The following is a 26,645-nucleotide window of genomic DNA, read 5'->3' as shown; positions in this document are numbered from 1 at the left end:
CGGAGAAGGCGGGGCTTCCACTGAGGCTCCAGAGCCCGCGAGCGCAGTGGGCGGAGCTCCCGGGTTAGCAACCAACATGGAAGAGGGGAGAAATCTGCATAACAACATTTGTAGGAGTAACTACCCGACAAGGACGTCTTATCGAAGTGCAAATTTCCTTTTTTTATTGCTTTCAGAGAGGAAAGGCGAGGGAGAAAGAGATAGAAACATCAATGATGAGAAGGAATCATTGGTCGGCTGCCCATGCCCCACACTGGGGATCAAGCCTGCAACCTGGGCATGTGCCCTTGACTGGAGTTGAATCCCGGACCCTTCAGTCCGCAGGCCGACACTCTAACCACTGAGCCAAACCAGCCAGGGCGAAGTGCAAATTTCTTATTTGTACTTCAGGTTGCCTCTCCCATTCAAATGGGTCAAAGGCAATTTTCTATGACTCACAGGCCTGCCGGGACTTGGCCCGTCCGCTACAACGGAAACTAGTGTTTGGAACGTAGGGGTCAGATCGCGCGAGAATGAGCGGGGCTTCGTGCAAAACTTGCGAACGCCGACAGAAGCCTCGAGGACCAATCACGGAGACAAGGAGGCAGGAACAACGGGGGTTAAAGGTCAGACGGAAGTTCCCGGAGTTTCCGGTGGCCGGCTGGAGCGCGAACTATGGCTAAACATCATCCGGACTTGATTTTTTGTCGCAAGCAGGCTGGTGTTGGTGAGACAGCTTCCATGGCCGCGGCTCTCCGGGTGGGGGTAGCATTAGGAGTTGGGGAGTCAGGGCTCCTTCTCTTCCCAAGGTCTTGCGTCGGAGGCGCCACGTTTCCCGCCTCTCGGCGGGTAGCGTAGGAGCGCGCGGGTTCTTGGCCTCCGTTGAAAAGGGGCGGGGACACGCGTGCTGGGAGCCGGGGGCGGGTGGCCAGGGTGGGGTCCGGGGAATCTCCTGGTCCGGGACCTGGGAGGGGCTTCAGGAAGGCGTGGCTTTGGAAAGTTTGTGAGGGTTGAGGTGGATGAAATCGCCCTTTGCAGTCCCTGCTTCTGTTCCCACCCCAAACTCGAGGATGTTTTTCTCTTCTTCGCCAGAATCGTAATTCTAATTGTACTCTTTACCGTCTTTGTTCTTGCAGCCATCGGAAGACTCTGTGAAAAGTGTAAGTGGAACCCGCCCTCCGACACCCCACCCCTCGCACCCAGTTTCTGTGGAGCCAGCAAGAGGCTGTAGGTGGATGTTCCTGGAAGCCTGTGAACACTGAACGGCGCACTGCAACCAAGGCCTCCTCCACCTCCCTACCCCAGCTTCCACGTTTTAGACACTATTATGCTTAGGGTTTGAGAAAATCTGTAGCTGTGGGTAGGAAGTAGCTTGAGCCCCTCCAACACACAGTTTTTGCCAGTCATTTATATGGACTTATCACCTACCAGATGCTGTTCTAAGTTCTTGTTACTCGATTAGCTTTTTCCAATGTGTTGTGGGGATTGAGGTGAACACCAAGGAAGCCAGGTTTTGTAATGCCAAAGTAGAAGGCCCTAAAGCCACTGTCTGAGGAGACTAGTGTTTTTCCCCATAACAGGAGGAGGGCAAGGAATTGCAAGTGGACATAAGTCTGTTCTCTTTTTCTCATAGGTGATGGCAAGTGTGTGATCTGTGACTCCTATGTGCGTCCCTGCACCCTGGTGCGCATCTGTGATGAGTGTAACTACGGCTCCTATCAGGGGCGCTGTGTGATCTGTGGAGGCCCGGGAGTCTCTGACGCCTATTATTGCAAGGAGTGCACCATCCAGGAGAAGGATGTGAGTGTATTCTAAGCTTTGCATCTGATCTTTTATTTAAAAACACTTTGCCACTTGGCCAATGTGGCTCAGTTGGTTGATCTTCATCCCATGCACCAGGAAGTCGCTGGTTTGATTTCTGGTCAGGGCACATGCCCCAGTTACTGCTCAATTCCCAGTAGGGGGCGTGCAGGAGGCAGACTATGGATATTTTTTTTTTCTCCCTCTCCCTTCCTCTCTCTGAAATCAATGAAGACATTAAAAAAAAAAAACTTTGCCAGCCGTGGCAAACTCCTATAGTCTGTAGAGATTACTGTGTTCAGCTAGTCACCTAGGTTATAATTTCTTCAAATTCTGTGAGCCAAACTGGGCGTAGTCCGATAAAAGGCAGTTATTTTCCATCAAGGGTAAAAATGCAAGAGAAGCAAGTCTTTGTCAACACCGGCAATTTGGAGAACCCTCACTCTATTCCTTTGATGTCTCTGATTATTTTTATTCAGAAACAACACCCTGCATTTTGTAAGTCCTAGCAGAGTGCATGGTGTGTAACAGCCACTCAGTAATTCTCTTTACTATCATTAAGGACTGCTTGGGTGGAGGTAGTGACATTTGAATTGGGGACAATTCAGGTTGATTTCAGCTTTAAGAGGTTAAGAATTTCTTGGGTTGATAATGTGGAATTGATTGTGATTCTGTTTCCTGACATTTTTGGCCCTTGACATTATGTGGTGGCAGTGGCTAGCTGGACCAAATGCAAGATAGAGGGCTTATAGTTCTATACTAAGGGTGAGTTTTACTGTTTTTCTTTTTTTTGTTAATCCTCACCTAAGGATATTTTTTCCATTGATTTTTAGAGAGAGTGGAAGGGAGAGGGAGAGAAACATTGATGTGAGAAAGACACATTGGGCATTGGGGATCAACCCTGCAACCCAGCTTGCCTTTGAGCGGGAATCAAACCCAATAACACCACCCCCCCCCCACCCCCATGTGGGGCCCAATGCTCTAACCGTTGAGCAACCGGCCAGGGTTAGTTTTACCGATTTTATTTAGCCGTCTTCTTGGGAGGGAAGTCCCAGGAATCTGCTTACGACAGAATAAGAGGAAGTGTGATTCAATAGGCTAATAGAAGGGATCTGGTTACCTAATCTAGGATAAAGCAAGAAATGTATAATTCTTAATATTCCCACGAGCAAAGGGTAGTTTATAGATGTTTTCTCCCTTATTCTTCACAATAACTTTGTTAAATAGGAATTATTATTATCCCCATTTTACAGTCCCTCAACCAACTAATAAGTGACAAACCCAGACTATCTGACTAAACTTTGTGGGGTCCCCATTACCCCAGGTTGTCCTTTTGTAAGTCTTTTTAGTAGGAAGTGCCTGTGTTGAGGAGAAACAACCTTGCCACCTCAGCAGTCTGTGTATGTGGATCCTGTCTACCCCCAGTAAGTGTGACATGTCAGGCCAGATAAGACTGTTTATTACTTAAGTCTTCTGTTATTTAGGGAAATGAGAAGGGTCGTTGATAAAGGATGACAAATGTAATTCCATAAGTACCTTTGCTGTCACATCATATCCTGCTGCTCTGATCTGCCACCTAGATTCCACTCCTTTAGAGAAAGGACCTTGGTTTGTGTATTTGTATCTCATCTTCCCCACTTCTTGGTACAGTGCCTGACATGTAGTGTAAGGGTGGGACACATTTTTGGTGCTATCCCTATAAGTTATCGATAGGCGTTCCCCCTACAGATTGGTACATAGTAGGCGTTGGGTCATTATTTAGCGTTGGGTCATTATTTATAGTCTACAAGTAATGAAACCATGGTACGACAACAGCAGTGAGGAGGAAAGTACAAAAAATCTTAAACCAGCTAAAGATTCCATTATTTTCTTGAACTTTTTCGTGGTTGTTGCTAGAGTTGTTCTCTGGCATAAACTTGGAGCCAGAGAGTGCTGAATAGGTGCTAAGTGCTCTGACTCATCTGCATGTGGTGTGTGACCTGATACCTTGCCTCATTCTGTCCCTTCCCCTACGTCCCATTATACAGGAATGTTCTGAGGATATTTGAGATGACACCCAGCTTACATTGTTTCCAAGGAGCCCAAAGCAGCCCAGTGACATGATCCAGCCGCTCAGGCTTACAGATCACCATCTAGATGAAGGGCCCAAGACTTTTTCCTATGCAGAAATTTTCCCACAACCTAAGGAGGAAAGTTAAAATTTAACCCTCATTATAGTTCTCTTTATGCAACTTTCATCATTTCTAAGGGAATTAGACCAATAAACAAAGCTGGGTGTTCTATCTAGTTTTTCAAAGCTTCGCGAACGCTCAGGCGTAAGGGACAGTGCCTGTGGGTGTTGCTGCCCGAGGACTAATTTGTAGTTTCTTCTAATGCAGCATCGTCTTGATTCCCTGTAACCCTTGATTCCTTTACTCCTTTTACTTACCATTCCTCAGCTGTCCCAACCAGAAAACAAAATAGCTAATATTTATGGTGTTCTCGCTATGTGCCAGGTACTATGCAGAACATTTTTTTGAAACACTTTTTTTAAAATTTATCTTTATTGTTGAAAGTATTATAGATGCCCCCTTTGTTGGTGGTTTTGTGGTTTTTGTTTTTTTATGCTGAACATCTTTTCCCCAAAAATCCTGTGTGATACAGATGAGGAAATTAAGGGTTAGACATGTTAGGCAACTTGGCTCAAGGTCTATCTAACTCAGTATTTCTCAAATTTTTTTTTCATTGTTGCCCCCTCCCCCCAGGAGAAAAGTTAAAATTTAAATTAAATGTTCCCCTTAACGAGAGGAATTAAGTACTAAGGAATAAGATTTTTGTTGCATAAGGAGGAGCTTTAGGTCATAAACCACTGTAATGGCAAGGATGTTTTTGTCCCCTTTGAGGATGCATGGTCTAACTCAAAGCACTTAACTCCACCATCTCACTATATTGTTTTTAGGGGGGTTAAGGGTGTGCCTCTCACTCGTGCTATTTCTACCATTTTCTTCTCCCGTTTCAGTGAACATCAGAGCAGTTAAAAGTTGCCTTTTCCTTCCTTTCAGTTCTGTACGTATTTCCCTTTGGTATGTTCTGTTTTGGTACATGATTAGTGTTAGTTTTAAAGTTTTACTTGAAAGTCCTGACTGGGTTTTCATCAACTGGTACAGGGTAATTTTTGTAGCTTGCTTTCCTGCCATAAAAATAGATTTGACACACCGCCCTCCTCGGGAAAAAAACCCAAAGACACTGGATTCTCCTTAGTGATTGCTACAGAAGCCCAGCTTCTCCCTTCCTCTCTCTCTAAAATCAGTAAAAACATTTTTTAAAATATGTTTTTAGTTATTTCAGAGAGGAAGGGAGAGGGGAGAGAGAGAAACATCAATGATGAGAGAGAATCTCTGATCGGCTGCCTCCTGCATGCCCCCCACCAGGGATCGAGCCAGCAACCCGGGCGTGTGCTCCCAACTGGAATCAAACCCGGGACCCTTCAGTCCGCAGGCTGATGCTCTATCTACTGAGCCAAACGAGCCAGGACTCAATAAAAACTTTTTTTTAAAAAAGTCCTAGCTCAACTCACAAATATTCTCCTGTAGCATCCTCCAAGTTTTCTTTACAGTCCTTCCATCTTCCTTTCCATGCTCTCCATTCACAGGCATTCCAACATAAGCCAACCAGTTCCATCCAGTTCCCACATCCTCACCTCTCACATTGGTAGAATTTGGGAACGACCATGAGACCCATGAAAGACATGTAGAAAATAAAAAGCAGGAATTTAGGCAAGAAAACAGGAAACCTGTGAGTCAGTAAGAAAAATGTCATAAACCCCAAGATCTAATAATCCAAGGCACTGGTTTCCAAACTTTTAAAATATGTAGTCCTATCTTCACAAAAATATCTTATATAGAAGCTGTGTGTGTGTTGAACCATTATGAAATTGCTGATATTTGTTTTTGGCAACTTCTTATAACTTACTAAGAGTTGACTATCTGCCAGGCATTGTTCTAAGTACATTTACTGATTCTTGATTCTAAGAGGTAGGTTTTACTATTGCAATAATTTTATATGTACTACACAGAGTTATATGTGACTAAACAGGGAGGTCAATAACTTACCAAAATTCAGGTAGCCTCGCTCCAGAACCCTCCGCCTTAACCTAGGCTACAAGTGAGAATAGAACTGCACACATTGGTGTGGCACCGCTCGGGACTCTAGGGCTAGATAAGTACAAGTTTGTAAATGTTAACCAGTCTGCCTATTTTACAACTGAGGAATATGAGTCCAAAAGAAGTGGCTTGCCCACAGTCACACAAGTCAGTATAGCACAATAAGCCTAAACAGGTTATCGTCATTCCACAAAATTTCATAGCATCGCTAAAGGTCTTAGAGCACTGTTGTGTTTTAATGTCAGGCGACTTTAAGCCAGGAAAAGGCAGCTGTCCCCTCATTTGTACGAGAGCTTACAATACAGAGTACATAGCTTACTAGAGCTCACCTAGCAAGCCATTGATGGGGCTGGGCCCACAGCCTGGCTGCCTCAGCACACCAAACTCCACAGATGGTAGTTCTCAGTGTAAAACGTGGTATATATTTTCTAGAAAATAATGAAATGTTAGTGTTGGCTTTGTGTGTTTTCAGATATTTTTGTAGTGTTGATATTAGTCCCTGGAAAAAGAAATCAGCTGAATTAGAAATGAGATGTCTAAGGACTTCATTGATTCATTCTGTAGCCCAGTGTCACAGGAAGCAACAACCTTTGGCATGGATAAAATGAAATCATCAGGTCTGTGAAAGTTTTTTCCAGTAGCAACTCCCCTAGTTTTCCTGCCATCATTCCACATCAACTAATGGAGTCGTCACTTCTGCAGAACACAGCTTCCCTGGGGCTTCACTGAAACCACTCAGGCTCACAAAATGGCCAGGGGGCATGTCATTACACATCAGAGGAGGGACTGTCAGCAGCCACCTCTGGCACAGGAGTACTCTTCCCCCAAGACCATGTGTCAAATTAAGTGCATTAATAAGGACACATTAAACCCAGTATTCTGTGATATTTAGAATGAAGGTATTATTTCCTAATAGTCTTTAGATTTTTTTCCTTGGTGGTATTCTCTCCTTTTTTTTTTTTTAAGTATGTTTTTATTTATTTTTAGAGGGAGAGGGATAGATAGATAGAAACATCAGTGATGTGGAGAATCATTGATCAGCTGGCTGCCTCCTGCATGCCCCTTATTGGGGCCCAAGCCCGCAACCTGGGAATGACTGGGAATTGAACCAGTGACCTCTTGGGTTCATGAGTCGATGTTCAGTCACTGAACCACACCAGCTGGGCACATTCACTCTTTTTTGGGGGAGATAGTGGAAGAGAACCAGAGAGCTTGATCTGAAGATGATTATTCCTTATCTTACCTTTCACTAGAAGAAAACCCTTTGGACATTTTAAGAGTTTTAGCTCCTATCTCACTATATCATAGTTATTAGCAACCGAAGTGGGCTAAGAACCCAACATTGTAAGTGCAGACCACCGGACTGAGGGTAGACAGGCCCTGGCACATTCTAGGTGCTTAGTAAGTTCTTGACAACTGATCGAATAGGATAACTAAAATAGCAAACTGAATGGCTGAACCACTAATCCAAAAGTTATTTTTATGTTAAATCCCTCTCAATATAGGCTCAAGGACTTTTAATAACTTCTCTATTCTTCTCTTTTCCAGAGGGATGGTTGCCCAAAGATTGTCAATTTGGGGAGCTCTAAGACAGATCTCTTCTATGAACGAAAAAAATACGGCTTCAAGAAGAGGTGATTGGTGGGTGACCTCTTTCTCCCCTCATCAAGCTGCTGCAGCTGCCAGAAAAGACGCCTACTACTGCCAACAGAAAGGGAGCGGAGTGCAGAACATCGCCCAAATTGCCTGTTAGTACATTGGCACCTCTTCGCCCTTTCCTCTCCTCTCACCCAGATAAGGTGGTAGGAATGGAAAAGGATTCTTCACAGAGTGCTCTGGCAGACTAAATCAGAGAAAAAAATGATAGATTAGTTCATGGTTTTTCTTGAATTCAAGAAGCAAGACTCTTTTTTCCACATTGACAAGTTCTCTCTACATCAGAGCTTCTAAAACAGAAATTATATCATTTCAGTGATCTTTTGACTATAAAACTACCTGTGATCTTACAGCAGCTCTGATGGTAGTTGTCTTTGATGAAACATCAGCAGTGTGGTAAGGAGCTCTTGGAACAGTAAATGTGGGTGTTTAATCTTGTAACACTTACCAGGTGGTGCTGGTTCATGTTCTAAGAAATTGGAAACCCTTTCTGTTGCTATTGTATTAATAAAGTAGGTGTTTATTTTCTGGTAGTTGACCACCATCTAATTTAAGTTTAACTCCAGGAATTTATTTTAGTCACCCAGGAATTTGTGATTCAGAATAGAAGTATTGAGATTCATTGAGCATCTCATGATCTTATTACTACGTGAAGAAATTCAAAACTATTCATGCCTTTCATTATAGGTAAACCAAAGTCATTTTTAGAAACTATTTTTCCTGTCCAACTTTAATTTTGAACTGAATAGATAGCTTCCAATGATGGGGAAGGGAATGTGACAAAATGTGTTCAAATTGATGAGTTAGGAGAACTGAACTTAGTTGATTTGTTTCATAAAGTGCATATATACTCACATGAAGGATTTTTTAAAATAAACATAAAAACATATTAAAATAATAACAGACGAAGGGCAAATTCAGACATACTTGACCCTAACTCAACTGTCTGTACTTTGTCCCCACTAGAGATGATAAGCAAGTTACCCTGAGGAGGTGCATTCATAATTTGCAACATCTAGTCAAGTAGGCCTTTGGACACCATCGATTTGGAAAAGGTTGCATGTCCAGAGGATCCAGGGTCTTAGCCCAAGGTTGTGCTACAACTTGGTGGCAAAGTCAAGGACAGAAATGAGTCTTCTGACTTCTTTGGTTTGGGTTAACAAAAAAACTCTTAGTGATATATTGAGTGTCCAAAATTAAATTAAGATAATCTCTGCCTTCAAGAATTTAATAAAGGAGCCTGCCAGAAACAGTTCCAGTATAACCCCTAGGATGCACAAAGGAAGGGTTCTTGGCACGGCTTGGGGCACCTCAGGAAGGCTAGGGGAAGGTCATGGCCACAGGGCTAAAGCGGTGACTGGCACTACACTTTCTGTCCGGAAGACAAAACAGGCTGGGCACTTACGTGTTAAGGCTTCCCATCGCGTCCCTGGCACCTGACCTGCTTCCTGCACGCCCGCCACGGGCCTCCTTTCGGCTCCTGAAGCTGCTGCTCTCCTTCCCTCCTCGGTGCTCTTAATCCCTCTCCAGTGCTTGCTCAGTCTTGCTCCTCGAACTCCTTCCTACTCATCCTTCAGACCGCAGCTAAATACTTCCTCAAAGATGCCTCTCTGGACCCCCAATCTAAGTCAGTTCACCTTACACGTCTACATAGCACCACACGCATTCCGTTTATAGCGTTTGGTAATTATTGACTGCTACTCGGCTGTGTTCAATGGTGGCAGGAACCAACTCTTGGTCTGTGCAGCAGATAGCAGGTGCTCCGTATTGAATAAATCATTGAAGTCAAAGAACCCAGATAATAAATTGAGCTTTGAAACATGTTGAACGTAAAGGCAAAGAGCGGGTTGGGCAGATGAGGGCCTTTGTGGGTGGGGCAAGACAATCTGGGATGATGTGTTTGGGGAGCTCTCTGAGCAGTTCTGAAACATCAGGTGTGGGTTGTTACAGTATGTAAAGTGGCAAAGAACATCATTTTCATATTATAATTATAATGTGTCATTGGTTCTATAGTAATTTGTTTTAATATATGAGTCAAAATGTTTTGCTTATTAACCACCCTGGTCCACATAATATCGTGCATCTAAAAATATTTTCAAAGCTACTCCTTAATTTCAACAAAATACCACCTTAAGTGCTCTGTCAGTCTCCATGTGAATGCCTGTAAAAGGTCTTGCAAGGAAACTTAAGATTAATGCCCAGTAGGATGTCAGAGGGCATACCCACTCCACACTAATCACCAATGGGGCAAGTTCAACCTTCACCCAGTGAATTCCTCTGAACTCTACTCCTCTTTCACCTAATTTCATAAGCCTGTTTCTCTCAGATACCAAGAGAACAATACAATACAATGAATGAGTTAAAAATACCTGAGATAAAGTAAATGGTTTTGATTTTTTTAAAATGTTTTTATTGATTTCAGAGAGTGGAAGGGGAAGAGAGAGAGAGATAGAAACATCAATGATGAGAGAATCATCGATTGGCTGCATCATGCATGCCCCCTACTGAGGATTGAGCCCTCAACCCAGTCATGTGCCCTGACCAGGAATTAAACCGTGACCTCCTGGTTCATGGGTCAATGCTCAACCACTGAGCCACACCCACCGGGCAGTGGTTTGATTCTAATTAATTTTTGTCTACCTTGGACTTTAGAAATTTTTTTTTCAATTGTAAAAATTAGCATTATTATAGTACCAAATTCTCTGTGGGAAAACATGGCTTACAAGCTGAATTTTAACCAACAGTATACAGTTCTGTGAAGAAAATTAGAATAATGATCTGTGTATGGCCACAAAAAATCAGAATGGTCTTCAATTTTATTAAATATTCAGTTCTAGGTTCTAGAAAGGATGGGTGTCTTGCTTCCAGTTTCTCAAGTACACAGTACACATATTTAAACATTGCATTTATTGTTCTTGCTAAAAAAAAAAAAAAAATGGAGTGAATCTAGTCCCCCCCCCCAAAAAAAAAAAAACAACAACGTTGTGAGAAGTGTGTGGCCTTTATAATCAGACCTTGATTTCTGCTATGCTATTGACCTTTAGTGAGTCAGTTAGCCTTTCTGTGCTTTTTTCTTATCAAGGATAATAGTGCCTACCTTTTGGGGTCATAGGATTAAATTCGACCTTGTACGGGCCTGACCTTTACTGGGAAGGCTTTACATAAATGGTGGTTCTCTTATAGTGGGTCTCTGCTTCTCCACAGGGAAACATGTAAGTCCTGGCACTGAATGTCCTCCAAATGGTTCCCTCTCTTCCCTGCCCCCAAGGTTTTCCTCTGCTTCTGTCTGTGCTGCTCATCGGGCAGCTGAAGGGATGGTCCTTGCACACTCCCTGTTGTCTCGTTTTCCTTTGCCCTAAGCCAGCCCCTTCACATCAGCCAGCCCACTCGGTACCTCTTCCTTCTAAGCTCCTAATATGTCATGGATACTTCCAGATACTCTACTCCACAACTATCTCTCACTTGGACTCTTTTCATGTCTAGTATATACATTTAACAAAAATCTCATGAAATATTTACTCTGTGTATTGCACTCCAGTATTTTCATTTTTTTTTCCCTAAAGATTCTGGCTGAAATCCATTAAACCCAAGTGATTCATTACCCCAATAATGTGTCATGACCCAGAGTTTAAAAACAATGAATTAGATCATAGACCCCTGAGCTCCTTTTGCTTCTCCCTCCACTACAGAGCACACAACAGGCAGCCACTCAAATAATTACATTGAACTGGAAAAGAGGTCACAAACTCAGGAGTCTGGGTGAATAATATAATTGATTGAAAGGGGGAGTGTAAGAAAAATAACCCGAACATGATGATAAATGTTACGTGACCTTTGGCCTCCCTGTCTGGGAGACAATAGGGAGTGCCGGGGACCTTGCGAGAATCCAGAGCACAGGCCCTGTTTTAAAGGAGAGGGGGCTGCCATTCAACTCCAGTTGCCAGGTTGAATGCCCAGTGTTGCCAGATCTTTTGAATTAAAGACAAGTGGCTAATTAAGATCTTTGTGCAGTCTTCCAGTTTTTAAATGTCAACTCATTTAAATTTTTTAATGTGTTAGTCTGTGCCAAGCCAGTACATGCACCAGATGTGGACGTTGGCCTGCCAAGTAGCAGCTTTTAAGAAAATTAACTTCTCAGGGAATCAAACTGAACTGACTGCATTTCAGAGACTCACTCTGTTCTGACCTGCAGCTGTTTGATAGTAGTTTGAAGCTACGATGTACTAGTAAAGGTGAAAGATTCTTTGCCTTGGTTGGAATTTTCTGCCTAAAAAAAAGGATTCCAATTCCCCTAATTTCCCAGTTTTTCAGTTCCTTATCAACTCTATCCCAAATGGCCTGTCTGCCACCATCAAGACTAAAATGCAGTTACTCTATTAAAATACTACAGTTTCAGCCCTAGAAGGTTTGGCTTAGTGGACACAGCCGCTGCCTGCCGACTGAAGGCTCCTGGGTTTGATTCAGGTCAAGGGCATGTACCTTGGTTGCAGGCTCCTCCCTGGCTGGGGCCCTGGTGAGGTATGTGCAGGAGGCAACCAATCAATGTGTTTCTCTCAGATACTCGTCTTTCCACTCTCTAAAAATCAGTGATGAACGAACAGCAAGTCATTGCCCTGCATCCAATCACTCCTCCAAAGCCAGTGTCAGCTGTGGCTTTTTTTGCTCCTGCCCTGCTGGGCAGTGGATCTGAAGAATCAAATTGAGGAACTGTTTTCTTGGATAACTGAAAAGAAACTGCCAATTTTCTCGCCCTGGCATGTGTATATGAGAGTGACTCACCCCTGAGAGCTAATTGGCACTAATGACCAGCCTGACTTGTCACAGCAGCAAAGCTTCCGGCATAACTTGCCCGCCTCTCCCCTCTGCACGTGCTTACTTCCGAAGCTCGCCGTTTTCAAACATGGTTGTGTGCTTTTCAGGGAATGATTATTCAGAACGGGAAGGGACTGTGGAATGCTTGGGTTAGGGATTCAGCTCACAAGCCCTGGCAAGATGAAATCATGCTGGGAAGAGAAAAAGCGTCTTCCTCGCCACATCATACTAGTACTAGTAAGTGGAAACATGAGCAGTTAGGAAGGGTGGTTACCTTTTCCCCCGTTTGCTTTTCCTGTTGACATGCTAACCCTTTATCCAGGGTCCCATTTGCGAAGGAGGTTGGATTTTTGCGTTTGTTTTCAGTGATGCTGCTCGGGGTTGCTGTTTCCAGCATTGCAGGAGAGTCGAATAAAAGCATGAACACGAATTCAAAGCCTGCCTTCCAGACATCAGTGCCCTCGCTCCGCCTGCACTGAATGGTAGAGTCCTCCATCCTTTATCTGCTTATATGGACGCCCCCCACCCCCTTCCCGGGATACCCTAGGAGAGTTCCTTTCACCTCACCCTCACCTTTCCCATCATTTTGTCTTGTAAGGTTTCCTACTGGGAAATGCACACAGAACTCAGCACAGTGTAACTTGGCCAGAACGGTTACCTTTAAGAATAGCAACTATTTGAGCCAGGCTTTGCATACAATCTACATTTTAAGGATGAGAAAACAGGATTGATGATGTAAGCAAATTTGTTGCCGTTAAATCAGGATAGCATGGTTGGTGGCAGAATCGGGAATCAAACCCTCCATTTCCATTGCTGCCTCTAATAAATTACTACAAATACCAGCATCCCTCGCGATGCCCCGCTGCTCAAACGCGCGCTCTCCCCAGGGCTGTGTTTCTGGGCTCCGGGTCTCTAACCTTCGTGCGAGCGGTTGGCTCGAAAACCCAATCAGATGCCGCCTCTACCCTCACTGACCAATGGGGAGGCTGTTGCTAACACACCAGTTATATTTTTAGCTGCTCGGTTCTCTGAACCCCGCGGGTGGGCGGGGCCGCTCCCAGAGTGGAACAGGCGGGGGGAGGGGGGAAAAGGGGGGAGGGGGAGGGAGGGGAGAACAGGGCAAAGAAGGGAGGGGAAAGGAGCGAGGTGGAGCGGGAGGGAGAAGAAGGGGCGGGGAGGGGGTATGGCGGAGGGGCGTGTGTGTGACGCTCAGCCTCGCTGACGCACGAGGCAAGTAGTCCCTGGAGCCCCAGGAGCTGCAGCGCTCCGTGGGGGGGATGGGGCTCCCGGCTCCGCCGTGGAGTGTGTGCTCCAGTTCGGGGTTTCTCTGCTGCAGTCAAGGAAAGGGCGTTTAGCCCCACACGCTGCTGTTGCACTCGGCCCTTGCCAAAAAGAACGACCAAGGGGGAAACGTGCCCACTGTTCGTAGCTGGAAATTTTTGGATCTCACCACCCGCCGTGCGTTTGGCGGCTGCGCTGGGCTGGAACTGTCTGTAATGAGAATAAAGGTCGGGGTGGGAGAGATGGGGAAGGGGCGACTGAGGGAGGGGCAGGAGCCAGCGGACAGGGCACCGGCCTCCCCCCCGCACTCCGCGTCCTACCGAGTCACAGTGACCCAGAGCCGCGTGGCCAGGCCCGGGCAGGAGGCGAGCGCGCGGCTGGCGCTCCACATCCGGGACCGGCGCCCCCAGGCCTGGCCGGCGCAGACCCCCACCCCCCCGGCGGGGCTGTGACAGAGCAAGGTGGCGGGTCACCAGCCGGGGAGAGAGCGGGGGCGTCCGCAGAGGGGCCGGGCCCCGCCGCGAGGTAACGGGGCGCCAGAGGCGGTTGTCCCCCGTGGCCGTCCGGCTTCTCCCTCGCCTCCCCCTTCTCCCTCCCGGTCCCCCTCGCCCTCCCTGAGCCGTCCCGGGCGCCCTCTGAGGACGCATGAGCGCGCAGAGCCGGGCTGAGCCGAGGGGATGAAGCCCGAAACGTCTCCAGCTCTCGGGTCGTCCCCTCGCCCCTCCTATCGCCCCCGCCGCTCGTCACGGGCGGTGCGAGGGCAGCCGCACGGCAGGTCGCCCGGAGCTGGAGGGACTCGCCGAGGCGGCCTGGGGGCGAGTGTCGGGCCGCCGACAGCCGTGCTCCCCGCAGCCAGCACACCCCACGCGGGCGGCGCGGTCCCATCCCAGGACCCTGCCCTCCGGAGCCCGCTGTCCACCTGCGGACACAGGCTGCACGGCGAGCGGATCTCAGTGGTTTGGGGCCTGACGGACATGACTACGAGGAGGCGCCGCGATGCGCAGGGCAGGCGGCCTCGCTGACGTCGGAGCGGGGACCGGGGCGCCGGGCAGAGTCGGCCGGGCGGGGGGGCGAGGGCAGGTGCCCGCGCGTCGGCAGCGCCGGGGGTTCCGCCGCCCGCCCGCTCGGAAGTAGTCCCGGCCGCCCGGCCCCGCCCCGCGGGCGGAGGACGCATCACGCCGGGCGGGAGCGGATCCGTGCGCAGGGTTGCTAAGGGTGAAACTTTTCATTGACTTTGCTCACTTCGGGCCGGGGCGCGGGCAGGTGCGGGTCGTCGGCGGAGGGGAGGGAGCGGCTTGGGAGACGCGGGGCCCGAAGGGCAGCACCGCCCGCCGGCCACAGCCCGGACCGTCCTCCGTCCCGCGACGCCAGCCACCCTCCGGCCCGCCGTCCCCGCGCCGCCGCCGGCCGGCCCTCCCGCCCCCCGCCCCCGCCGCGGAGCCCGACCTCCTGGAAAGCTGCGAGAATTACTACTGAGAGCCGCAGCCCGTGACCCTCCGCCTCGCCCCCAACCCTCCGCGAAGGAAGGGACACCGCGCCCGGCCTGGCGGCGCCCGTGGAAGGAAGGGAGAGCGGTCTCCGCCCCGCGCCCAGGACCGCTCTGGAGGGAGAAGCCGCCGGGTCGGCAGCCCGCCCGCCGCCGCGGAGACCCGTGAGTGCGTGGGGGGCCCGGAGACCCGACAGTCCCCACGGCTTCCGCACCCACCCCCGCTCCTCGCTCGCTGGACGCTCCACGCTGCTGTCGCGCCCCCGCCCCACACCTGGGCAGCATTTCCCTTCCCCCGGGAACCCCCTTCCCCCCGCGCTCCATTTCCCCGCCGCACGCTCGCTCTCAGCCTGGGGTACCCCAGAGCTCCCCTCTCTCCCTCCTCCAAGTGTGGCCCGCTCCTGGGTGGGGTGCATCCCCCCCTGTCCGCCCCCCTCAGTTCTTAATCTCCCTGGAGACTGGCTAGAATTTTCTTGTTCCTCCAAAACACCTATCTCCCATCACCATTGAGTGCATCAGAGGCAGGAGCGAATGCAGGCCTTGTTTTTCTGCTGCTTTTCCCCTGTGCGGGGAAGGGGGGGCAAGGATTAATAGGGTTTGTATCTGGCCGGGTGAAGCCTGAGGGATGAAGGGTGGACAGGCCCCTTTTGAACCGGTCACTGCTGGCTGTCCTCTGGCCACTGAGCCGGAATTCAGCATTTGGGCTTAAGCTCTTTATCCTCTTTAGTGTTTTCAGGGAAAACTGGGCCAGAAAAAAAGTGCCTTGAGAGCAATAGCAGTGGGTGGATTGATGGGGTGAGGTGCCCGGGAGGAAGAGCCTGATCCCCTTCCCTCCTGTCCAGGGGATGGACGGTGTCCTTGACCAGAAAGGGGGGGGGAAGGAGGGGGCAGCGAGAGGAAAGGCAACTGGCAGGCCCTTTCCCAGCCCCCAGGGAACCAGAACCCCATCCAGCAGGCTTCAACTTGGGGGCCAGCGGCGAGGGTCTTGGGCCCTGCTCAGTACACTGACCTTTTTCTCCTCCCCCCCCCCCCAGGAGTGGGTCCCTCATCTTAGATTTTCCAGCAGAAAAACACCCCTGTGGCTTTCTTGGGCACCTGTCCCCATCCCCCTCCTGAGGGGAGGGGGAAGCCGGCTTGTGTGGAGGGAGGGATTAGGGAGGTTTAGCGCTCCGCAGGGGAGCTTTGCTGAGAAGCTGGTAAGTCTGGTCGGAGAGCAGGCCTTGCAGTGGGAGGAGATGCAAACAATTTTAAGTGTTGGAAGGGACCGTGCAGGTGTCAGAGGCACAGTTTTTCCTTCCCTGCCCGGGAACCTTTTCCCATGTTCCTCTCCGGGTCTGGTTACTGGGACTTGGATTAGAAGAGGCGTGAGGTTTGGGCCCCGCTGGCATCGGCTGTCAGGTTGTCGGCCTGGCGCCTCCCCGCAGTTTATCTGGGAATTTCTTTGGCCAAGAGGCCCGGGGAACTGGCTTTTCATTCCTGCCCTTACTTTCTTGGCTGTTGGGATGCTGGAGCCGAGCCCGCTGGGCGTTGAATGAAAAGGCTCTTTTCTTTCTGAATCCACCGAACCTACAGCAACTCCAGACGGAGACCACCAAGCCCCAGGAATACAGATTAAAGCCGCAGGGGCAGCGGGGTGGGAATGTGACCTTATCCATTCCAGTCCGCCGCCCTCGGCCGGGAAGAACTCATTTGAAGCAGATCCTTAGTTCAGCGGTCATGGGAGGTGGTGGGGAGAAAGAGTTCAGACTCTCGAGAAACCAAGACATGGATACGGTAGGGTGGTAAACCACGGCGCGTGGGCCCGACGAGTAGAATTTATATAAAATGTACTAGGCCGAGGGCGGGGGATGGGCCATCCGCCACAGCGCGCATGTGCATCGGAAACTTTTCCATGGTTCTCCGACCGTCGGCCAGCTCCTTTTACTGGGCATGCGTGGTTTGCCGGCCGAGCCTTCGCAAAGTGCGCAGGGAGGTGTAGTGTGCAGAGGAAGTAGGTCACTTGCTTCTAACCAGAGCGTGAGGTTTGTGGGGACTACAATTCCCAGAATGCAGAGCGCAACTTTGCTGCCGGTCTCTCCACTTAACATTGGGGTTCAGTCAAGTCTTCCCGGCTTCGGAGGAACGGAGAGAGCCCTAGAAAAGGCCCTCGTAGGCAGAAGGAACCTGGCAGTCAGACGGGGGCTGTGCCAGCCTGTGTTTGGGGGTGATGGTGTGAGACGGGGGCGGAGAGGGGTGCGGGGCGCACTCAGTTGCCACAAGTCCTGGAACCTTTCAACCACACCCGCCCAACAGGGCGCTCCAGGACCGGTGGGATGGGTTTGTCCCCTGTCCCCCTGGAGCTCAGCTCTGACTCCCAGGCACCCAGCTTATGACACCTACTGGCCTTGTCAAAATTGAGGATCCCTCCCCCCTGACTCCTCTGTCCACACTCACTTGAATCCAGTTGTGCTTGGTTGTAAGACGATTTGGATGTTAAAGCTTCAGGTGCCTCAATATTTTTATAGATTCTCATGGTTTGGGGAGTCTGGTGGCTTCCTCTGCCATCATCTCTCCTTTTCTCGTTTAAAACATAACTTTATCTTCTTAAAATTCTTCCTTTGTATTTTTGCTAGATGTTTTCTCTGGAATCCCATCACCACATCGTCTGCAGCCATCCTTTTCCCCCATTTTTGTCCTTTTACACACTTTTCTTTAAAACACAATTCAGCGCAGGATTAACTTTGTTGCTGAAAGCAAACTAGTGAAGGGGGTAAGATTCTAAATAAGATAAGACAGAATTTAGTCTCACATTTGCAACTTTTTGGTATATTGACAAAATGTAGATTTGCTGTTGTTAAACACAGCCTCCCCCCACCCCACCCCCATTTGCCACCTTTCTGACCTTCTGCCCCTGAGTCAAAGTTGGAAATGTTCTTAGCGTCCTTTCCTGCTCTACTTGTTCCTTTTATTGAAGGGTAGTTATTTCTAAGCTTTCTAATCTTACCACATTCTATAAATATTTTATATACAAGCTCTAGAATTTGCCCATTGCCTAAAAAAAAAAAAAAAAAAAAAAAAGGACAAACTCATCAGAGTGGTTATTTCTATCTTTAGTTAAAGACAAGACAGCACCAGTGCTTTAATCCTGTGTTCCATAAGCTTCTTGAAGTCAAAATTAGAGCCTGAGCTGATAGAGCAGAAAATATCAGTCTGGTTGTCTGGCATTTTTGTAAGGTTCCACCCCACAGCCATCTGGCTTAGCCTGTTCTCCAATTAAAGAGGCAAAGGTGGCATTATATATACTTCCTTATTTGTGCGGCAGCATCACTGAGGTATAAATTGGTGTGCAGCTTTAGTTGCTGATGCTGCAGAAACTGGTTAGCTGGGCAGGGCTGATGACAGTGGTTCTATTGTATATTGAGGTGGGAGGCTTCTATCCCAGTGACTTTGGCCTGCATTTGAAATGCTCCCATTTTGAGGCTGAACTGTTTAGGGGAGGTTAACTTGAAAGGCAAATATGCACCCAAGTTAGAGAAGGCTAGAAAGGCGTAGGAGGCATACCGAGGCTGTGTGTGCCTTGAGAAGTGTCAGATGCTGGATTTAGGTCTCTTTTACTTTTCTGAAAACACTGTCTTTAATTAACTTGAGGCTCATTCTTGGGAACCAGGGCCAACTTTCTTCACAATTTTTCAGTCTCCTCTGTGTTTGGACACCTCTAGTGGGCCACCACTGTGGCCCTTCCATAACGCTGTTCTTGAGTGGAGACCCAAGTTCCTGGTGGCTAGCTTTGCATCTGGTGATGAACTCAGGCCTCACAAACAGAAAGGCTCTTAATCTTCTACCGTTCTTCTTTCTCTGAAAACTAAAAGGACCCTGGAATTGATCTGTAGTGACCGTGAATAGACATTTGGAGCAACTTGGAGATTAAGTCTTTGTTGGAGGCTGGGATTGAGAGGAGATAAGGGTCCCTGGAGCCTGGGCATCCCTGTGGAGGGCTTGAGAGAGGCATGCTGATGGCACCTCTGATGATGCCCCACGTGACCCTCTGCCTCCTCAGACCTGACATGGGGGCAGGACTAGACCTGGCCAGTGTGTATGATGCTCCACATTGAGCCAGTGCATCTTCTCTGAGACTTGCCTCAGAGAGCTTTGCTTGAGGATTCAATCCTAAAAATGTCCCTGGGAGCCATGGCCCAGGTCTGAAAATTATAGGGAAATGAGTTAAGGCAAAGGGCTGAAAATGAGAAGGGATGTAGTTGAGGCAGGTGTTCAGAAAACTCGAGATCCTCACGCCTATAATTAGTCCCTGGATACTCTGTGCTGGACCTAGAAGGGATTTTTACCAAATTCCAGCTCCAGATCGGTCACAGGACAGAAGATGCCCTTGACAGATCATGGATCAGTCTTGTCTCTGTGCTGAGCTCAGCAGCAGTCTCACCCAGAGGTCTGGCTGGAACATGTTCTGGCCCGGTTGGCCCTGGGAGGGGGTGGCCTTTTCAGTTCAGTTCACCCACAGCATGAGCCTGGAGCTGTCGTTTGGAGAAAGTGAGGGGATGAAGCTCACTGGGTCTTAGGACCTCACAGATCATCTTCCTGAGACATGAGGCTGGCCCAGAACTGGGGACTAAACCTGTTTGACCTCTGTGCAATCTGGCTATGAGGGAGTCCCAAAATAACAATCTGAGTGTTCATCTTGGGCTGCCTCCGCTCCAGGGATCTCCAAACACTTGATAAATCTGATCCCGTGCCAAGGACAGGTGGTCACACTGTCCCTGGGAGACTGAGTGATGATGGAGCCCCAGCTGGAAGCCGCAGGGTCATGGAAAATTCCTCCTCTCTGCCCTCATCACTTACCCTCTCTAGCCCAAGCATGTCAAACATGCGGCCCGCCGGCCTTGAGTTTGACATGCTTGCTCTAGCCAGCAACTACAGAGATTCTCTCAGGCCATGCTAGTGCTGCTGGTAAAGATCTGTTGGCCAGCAGGACCCTCCTTCCCTCTCCTTTCCTCTGCTGCCCCAGGGCAGCTGCCATCAGCAGTGTCAGCAGTTCTGTTGTTGGCCCAGGCCTCTGGTTCTGACAGGTTTTGACTTTTTCCTGGGGCTCATGCTCTCATCTCTATTCTTGGAGGCTCTCTGGATGGCAGTGCTTGCCTTGGTTACACTGTGCAATTCTGAGATCAGTTCTGCAAACCCAGAGTGAGCCAGAGCACACACATACCCAGGGAGCACAGCATGACACATGGGATGTGACTGGAGTCCAAGCCCCCAGCGAAATGTTGGCAGTGCTGTTTCTTGTTCAGTGACCTGCATCCCTTCCACTTACGGAGGAAAACTAAAGATTATGAACTTAGACCTTGGCCTGTAACAACTTGGGGGCACAGTTTCCCCAAGATATTACAGAGAACGTTAGCAGGAGCCTTCCCTTCTCCAGCTAAATTAAGGGCTCCATATTTTTTTTGGTGCCAGTCATCCAGTGGTCTGAATTCTCAAAATACTGGGAACTGCAGCAACCCTATTTTCTTTAGAATTACTTAAAAGGAAAAAAAGCTAATTTTATCAAGTACCTACTAAAAACCAGGTACCGTGTGAGGCAGTTTACACCCTTGAACTAACCTAATCTTCGTGATAACCTCATGTTGCTGATGAAACCAAGGCTCAGAACAAGTGACTTGCCCAGTCACACAAATAAAACTAGTCACTGGTGGGGCAAAAATGGGACCTCAGGTCTGTGACCTGCAGTTGGTGTTTTTCTGTCTGTCCTTGGCCATGGGACCCCGGCTCTTTGCATGTTTACTCATGATGCCCCCTCTTGTTTCCCAAGGCCTTCTGGAGCCCAAGGCTGCCCACCTTCCGTCTTCTGCCGCTGTCCGTGGCTTGTGCACGTGCCCTGCACTGATTGTTTGCTTAGGAAAGCGCCATGCAGCTGGAGATCAAAGTGGCCCTGAACTTCATCATCTCCTACTTGTACAACAAGCTGCCCCGGCGCCGGGCAGACCTGTTCGGGGAGGAGCTAGAGCGGCTCTTAAAAAAGAAATATGAAGGCCACTGGTACCCTGACAAGCCACTGAAGGGTTCTGGCTTTCGCTGCGTCCACATTGGGGAGATCGTGGACCCTGTGGTGGAGCTGGCCGCCAAGCGGAGCGGCCTGGCGGTGGAGGATGTGCGGGCCAATGTGCCTGAGGAGCTGAGCGTCTGGATCGACCCTTTCGAGGTGTCCTACCAGATTGGTGAGAAGGGGGCTGTGAAAGTGCTATACCTGGATGACAGCGAGGGCTGTGTGGCCCCAGAGCTGGACAAGGAGATCAAGAGCAGCTTCAACCCTGATGCCCAGGTATTTGTGCCCATTGGCAGTCAGGACAGCTCCCTGTCCAACTCCCCTTCACCATCCTTTGGTCAGTCTCCCAGCCCCACCTTCATTCCACGCTCCGCCCAACCCATCACTTTCACTACTGCCTCCTTCGCTGCCACCAAGTTTGGTTCCACCAAGATGAAGAAGGGCGGAGGGGCAGCCAGTGGTGGGAGCGTGGCCAGCGGTGGGGCAGGTGGCCAGCAGCCCCCACCGCCGCAGCCTCGCCTGGCCCGCTCTCCCACCAACAACCTGCTGAAGCACAAGAGCCTCTCTCTGTCTGTGCACTCACTGAACTTCGTCGCCCCCAACCCGGCCCCGCAGTCCCAGCTCTCGCCCAATGCCAAGGAGTTCGTGTACAATGGCGGTGGCTCGCCCAGCCTCTTCTTTGATGGGGCCGATGGCCAGAGCAGTGGGGCCGGCACCTGCAACAGCAGCAGCTTCGACATGACCCAGGTGTTCGGAGGCGGTGCCAACAGCCTCTTCCTGGAGAAGACGCCCTTCGTGGAAGGCCTCAGCTACAACCTGAACACCATGCAGTATCCCAGCCAGCCGTTCCAGCCCGTCGTACTGGCCAACTGACCACCCCCCTGCCTGCGGGGCCAGGAGCACCCAAGACCACAGAAGAGAAAAAGGAAAGGAAAGGCCAAAAAAAGAGGAAAAGAAATATACGAAAATATTCCCAATCTTCTCACTCTCACTTCTAGAGAAAAGAGGCAGCCGAGGCACCTGAATCGTGTTTAACTCAACCTCCTTGCTGTTTTCCTGCCTGCCTATGATTTATTTGGTTGGTTTGGGGTTTGTTTTTTCTTTTGTTTTTTTCCTTACATGTAGTTTTCTATATAACATCTTTAATTAGTGGCTTCCTGTGCTAAGAATGGTCCTGATGTGAATTGCTGCTCCGATCCTTTCTTCCTCCCTCCCTCCTTCACACACCTGGTTTAGGATTGGTGTGTTCAAGCTCACAGGAGCCACAGCTGGGGCCTGGCCCTCAGAACAGGGAGAGGCTGTCCCCTGTCACTGTATCCATCACCCAGCTAACCTCTCACTCACAGCCATCCGACCTCAGCAGGCCTTGTGTCCTGCCACCCAAATAGGTCTGGCCCAAGCCCCGCTCCTCAGGCATGGGTCACAGGGAGCTGCTGGCTGGCCGCTTGACACCCTCCCCCCAGAGCTGACGTCTAACTCCAGGGAGGTTAACCCTCTATTGGAATTCCTTTCATCTCTGTCCTGTGGCCCGCACACCACCATTCCCACCTGGCGTCCCAGACTACACCGTGGCCTGGAGACACAGCCGTTGACATGTGTGGCCTCTCAGGCAGCCTTTTCTTCCCTGGGCCTGTGAGGTGTGAGTAGGAGGTGGGGGCCAGTATGCGATGATTTGCTATCCTACTTTAAAGAATTCCAAGCCATGTGAAACTCCCCCCGTCCCGTCCGCCCCCCATGTGATTCTGGGTTGTAGCAAATGCTTATTTATGTTTGAGGTGGGGGAATAGGGCAGGGCGATTGTCAGGCCTTTTGTAGGGTGGGTCACGTGGTGGGTGAGACTGGCTGAGCCTGAGACAATCCCAGGGGAAAGCACTGCAGGAGGAACTGGTTTCCGGACTGCAGAGGGATCTGCACTTTTGTATTTGACCAAAAAAAGGGGGGGGGGAGGGTAGCTGTGAGGGGCTGAGGGGCATACCCAGCTTCTGATGCCTAAGAGAAGTCCCTGGACCCTCCTGTTGTGTGACTAGCCCAGGGTGGGAGCTGCTCACCTAAGCACCCTGGGGTGGGAATTCTGAATCAGTGCCTGTAGTGGGCAGCCCTGAGCCTTGAATTGAGACTTTTGGGTCCTTTGGCTGTAGATGTTGTCGTGCACTTCTGCCCCTGCCTGCTTGGGAACATTTTGGTACCTCTTGCCCATCCCCTCTCACTGCCCGACCTAACGCCACTGGCCTTGATGCCAGAGGAGTGGTCTGGGCAGGCCAGGCTTAGCCACTGAAGCTGGGGTATTTGGATATAGAAGAGCATTTGCTCCCCACCTCTGCCAGAAGAGCTGTTTCTCCAACCCAACCGTAGTGGGCCAGCTTCCATGCCATGATGCTTTGGCAAGTGGGGCACATGGCATCAGGGCCCCCATCACTGGAAAGTTCCAAAGCCCTCGGCACCCCACCCCATCCTCCCCAGCGACCCAAGTGGGCAACTTCTCTGGCAGTGGGTCCAGCCCAGATAGACACTGCCAGCCTTCCCCGCACTGGGCACCAGCTCTACCTCCCCCAGCAGGGCAGTGCCCTGCCTCCTCAGCCCAGCACCATCTGTCCCCTTAGACTCCTCAGGGGCCAGCCCAATCTGGGCCACCCTCTCTCCCCAGCCCTTGGCTCCCACACAGGTGACAGGCCCAGGCAGGTTGCTGCTCCCTGGGAAAGGTTGGATGCTGCCTTATGCCCCCTCCCCGCTCCCTCCTCCCAAACTCACGCACACAGGTACCCCCCCATACCTGGTCAGCTTGTTTTCTCGCCACATGTAGGGAGAGGGCGAGACCAACCCCTTAGTGTCTTGAAATACGAAGAAAAATGTGTGTTCAGGAGCATGACTCCAGTGCTGGGCTCTTGGGCCCAGTTCAGTCTGTCTGTCTCAAATCTAGGCATTTTTGCTTCAAATTTTTTTATTTTAAGAAAACAGAAACAGAAATCTGCACTAATTTACCTGGTTTGGTAGGAAAACTTTTTTTTTTATTTTTTACATTTTTTGGTGTCCGTTTGTATTGAATAATTTGCTACATTTGTAAAATGTAAGAGGTATATATAATATATGTATATTTCTAACGTAAAATGTAATTTTTTTCTTTTCAAGATTTTTTCTTAAAAAGAGGAGAGAAACAAAGATATTTTTTCAGGAAAAACAAACTTTAAAATAAAAAAGAGGAGAATAAAACCTTTTTCTCCCCTTTCCCCATCCTCTATCTACCCCTCTTTCCAGGAACAAATCAAAAGGTGGATCATCTTGTAAAGAGTGTAAACTTTTAGTCCAGAATGATGTATTTTTCTCAATGCAGTGAGCTCTAGATTCTCTAGTTTGACCCTTAGGGATGGGAAGGGGGCATTGAGGCAATGTGGAGAGGGGCTTGGGGAGCAGGGCAATGAACTTGTTTTCTTTAGTGAAGGAGGAATACAATCAGCGTTTTGTATTCAGAATGTTGTGCAATATTTTGGAATGGGACATTGGTGTGTTTAGAGATTTAGTTTAAAAAACAAAACAAAAGATTGATCAAATCTGTACAGTTTATATTGTTCCAGATTTTTTTAAGTTTGTATTAAAAGCATGATATATAATAGTCTTCTGCTTGCTCCTGGCTTGTTTTGTTTCTGGTCCCCGATTTGGGATGGAGCGAGTGGGAGTGACACAGCCCCTTTGGTTTCAAGAAACACTCACTCATCCTCACTTGATCCGTGGGTGGGATAAGTGTCACAGGCTCCTTTTTTACCACCTGCCCCATCAGCACAGGACACCACAGTGCCCACTGCCACGGGTCCTTGCCCACATCGGACACAGGTTCCAGGAGGGTGACAAGGAGCCCAGCTCCCTCCCTCAGATGGTGGAGCCAGGCCTGGAAGCAGAGCCTTGAGAACAGGGTGGTGCCTTTTTGTGGCTCTGAGGAGCAGCCTCTTTCTTGGAGGCTGAAGGGGGGCTCAGCCTCCAGCTGCCTCTGGCTCTAGCATTTGCCGGCTCCAGACCACTTGGCCTTTAGGAGTGGGCAAAGGTGAGAGCCCGCCTCAGTCAGGGTCTGTCCCCACGCCTGGTGCTTGGATTCTTGGCTCTTCTCTTGCTGCGTAATTCTGGAGCTGGAGCTGCTTTAGGGGTGAGAGGGCCCACTTGAGTGTGGGGCTGGGGCTCAGCCACCTCCCCCTCCCAGGGCCCCATTAATGCTGCCCATGGTTGGGGAGGGTACAGACAACCTCCTTCTTCCCAGCAGGGATTCACACCAGCCCCTAAAGGCCCCTGGGTTGAAGAGAGCAGCCAGGTATTCCTTGAATCCCATCTCACCCTCACTGTCTCCACAATACCATTGAGAAATGGGCTGCAAGTTAGATTACTTACTAACTCACACAGCTAGGAAGTGGGGAGGCGGAGATGCTGACCTGTGTGTGGCTGTTTTCACGTATAAACCTAACAGCTGTGGAAAAGCGCCACTGGGGGCAGCATGGAAGAGCCGACGGCAGCCTCCAGGCTGGACAGTGAGCAGGCAGCACTGGGCATCTGTGAGACGGGGTCTCCTCAAGCCTCCCCTCCCGAAACAGGCCCAAACTGGTCCCTCCCCTCCCAAGCATGTGACGGGCCTAGAACCTCTCAGGCCAAACGTGCAACCTCTGCATGTCCAGCCCCTCCATGGGCCAGTCCTGCACAGTGTGTCGAGCAGAGAGATGCCCTGGTCCAGGGTGACTGCCAGACCTAAGGCCATTCTCAGGGGTCTCACTTTCCTCTATCCTGCCAGGGAGAAGCCCACCCTATCCCTATATCCCTGTGTCCAAGCTGCTGGCCCACCTGTGGGCCCCAGGGCCCCTTGCATGCATTCCTGTTTATATATATAAAAGCCCAGTGACCGAACAGTGGAACAACCAGAACGACCAGTGCCTATGATGCGCACTGCTGCAGCCAGCCAGCCTGATCTGGGCCCCAATTGGCACCCCTCCCCCGCAACTGGCCCGGCCTGATGGACTTCCATCGGGGCGGGCCAGCCGGACCCCAGCCATGCACGAATTCATGCACCAGGCCTCTAGTGTTAATATAAGTAACGCACCTAGCTTAAGTGCTTTATCTGCCCTGGAAGCACAGGTGGGACAGCAGTTACAGGACAGGTGTGCACAGGAGGCCTGAGAGTCTAGGATCAGGAGGCGAAGTAGGAGTTGGCCAGGAAGGAGAAAGCCAGGCCAAGGCCCCTCCCTCCGCAGGGAACCTGTCAGGAGGACGCCCTTCAGCGAAGAGTGTGGACTCTGCTTTCTCAGAAGACTCAGGTTTGAGTCCCACCCTGACCATTCCCTAGCTGGGTGACCTCAAGCAAACCACTTCGCCTACTCTGTCACCTCATTTCTCTCACCTCTAAAATGGGGATAATAACTATATTTACTTGTGAAATTAAATGAAACAATGAATGGGAAATGCTGAGCACAGTGGCTGGCCCAGA

General features: G+C 49.8%; 2 protein-coding genes across 5 annotated transcripts; both read left to right on the top strand.

Annotated features, from left to right (window-relative positions):
• Window positions 1–52: 52 nt before the first annotated feature.
• Window positions 53–22,129, top strand: PHF5A (PHD finger protein 5A). Of its 2 annotated transcripts, XR_013995531.1 has the most exons (6): window positions 53–706; window positions 1,116–1,139; window positions 1,613–1,779; window positions 7,470–7,669; window positions 12,756–12,871; window positions 20,957–22,129. XR_013995531.1 is itself a non-coding variant. In XM_081083361.1 (4 exons), the coding sequence occupies exons 1-4, from the start codon at window positions 655–657 to the stop codon at window positions 7,557–7,559; spliced, it is 333 nt and encodes a 110-aa protein (XP_080939487.1). In that variant the 5' UTR covers window positions 53–654; the 3' UTR covers window positions 7,560–8,110. The 2 variants fall into 2 exon arrangements, 1 of the variants encoding a protein (XP_080939487.1); XM_081083361.1 differs by lacking the exons at window positions 12,756–12,871; window positions 20,957–22,129 and having other exon boundaries at window positions 7,470–8,110.
• On the top strand, window positions 7,509–24,800 carry TOB2 (transducer of ERBB2, 2). 3 transcript variants are annotated; one of them, XM_081083359.1, is made up of 2 exons: window positions 7,509–7,669; window positions 20,957–24,800. In XM_081083359.1, exon 2 carries the CDS (start codon window positions 21,053–21,055, stop codon window positions 22,061–22,063), a length of 1,011 nt encoding a protein of 336 aa, XP_080939485.1. In that variant the 5' UTR covers window positions 7,509–7,669; window positions 20,957–21,052; the 3' UTR covers window positions 22,064–24,800. The 3 variants fall into 3 exon arrangements, with proteins under 3 accessions (XP_080939485.1, XP_080939486.1, XP_080939484.1); XM_081083360.1 differs by lacking the exon at window positions 7,509–7,669 and adding an exon at window positions 12,757–12,871; XM_081083358.1 differs by lacking the exon at window positions 7,509–7,669 and adding an exon at window positions 14,867–15,321.
• The last annotated feature ends 1,845 nt before the right edge of the window (window positions 24,801–26,645 follow it).

This window comes from Myotis nattereri (genome assembly GCF_964212035.1).
Source record: "Myotis nattereri genome assembly, chromosome: 2".
Classification (NCBI taxonomy): domain Eukaryota; kingdom Metazoa; phylum Chordata; class Mammalia; order Chiroptera; family Vespertilionidae; genus Myotis; species Myotis nattereri.
This window is presented reverse-complemented; position numbering and strand designations above follow the sequence as displayed.

Bases quoted from the DNA above. Each gene is read 5' to 3' on its own strand.
- PHF5A (XM_081083361.1), top strand. From the start codon at position 655: ATGGCTAAACATCATCCGGACTTGATTTTTTGTCGCAAGCAGGCTGGT. The intron at 1,140-1,612 runs GTAAGTGGAACC...TTTTTCTCATAG, and splicing joins CGGAAGACTCTGTGAAAAGT to GTGATGGCAAGTGTGTGATC. The intron at 1,780-7,469 runs GTGAGTGTATTC...TCTCTTTTCCAG, and splicing joins GCACCATCCAGGAGAAGGAT to AGGGATGGTTGCCCAAAGAT.
- TOB2 (XM_081083359.1), top strand. From the start codon at position 21,053: ATGCAGCTGGAGATCAAAGTGGCCCTGAACTTCATCATCTCCTACTTG.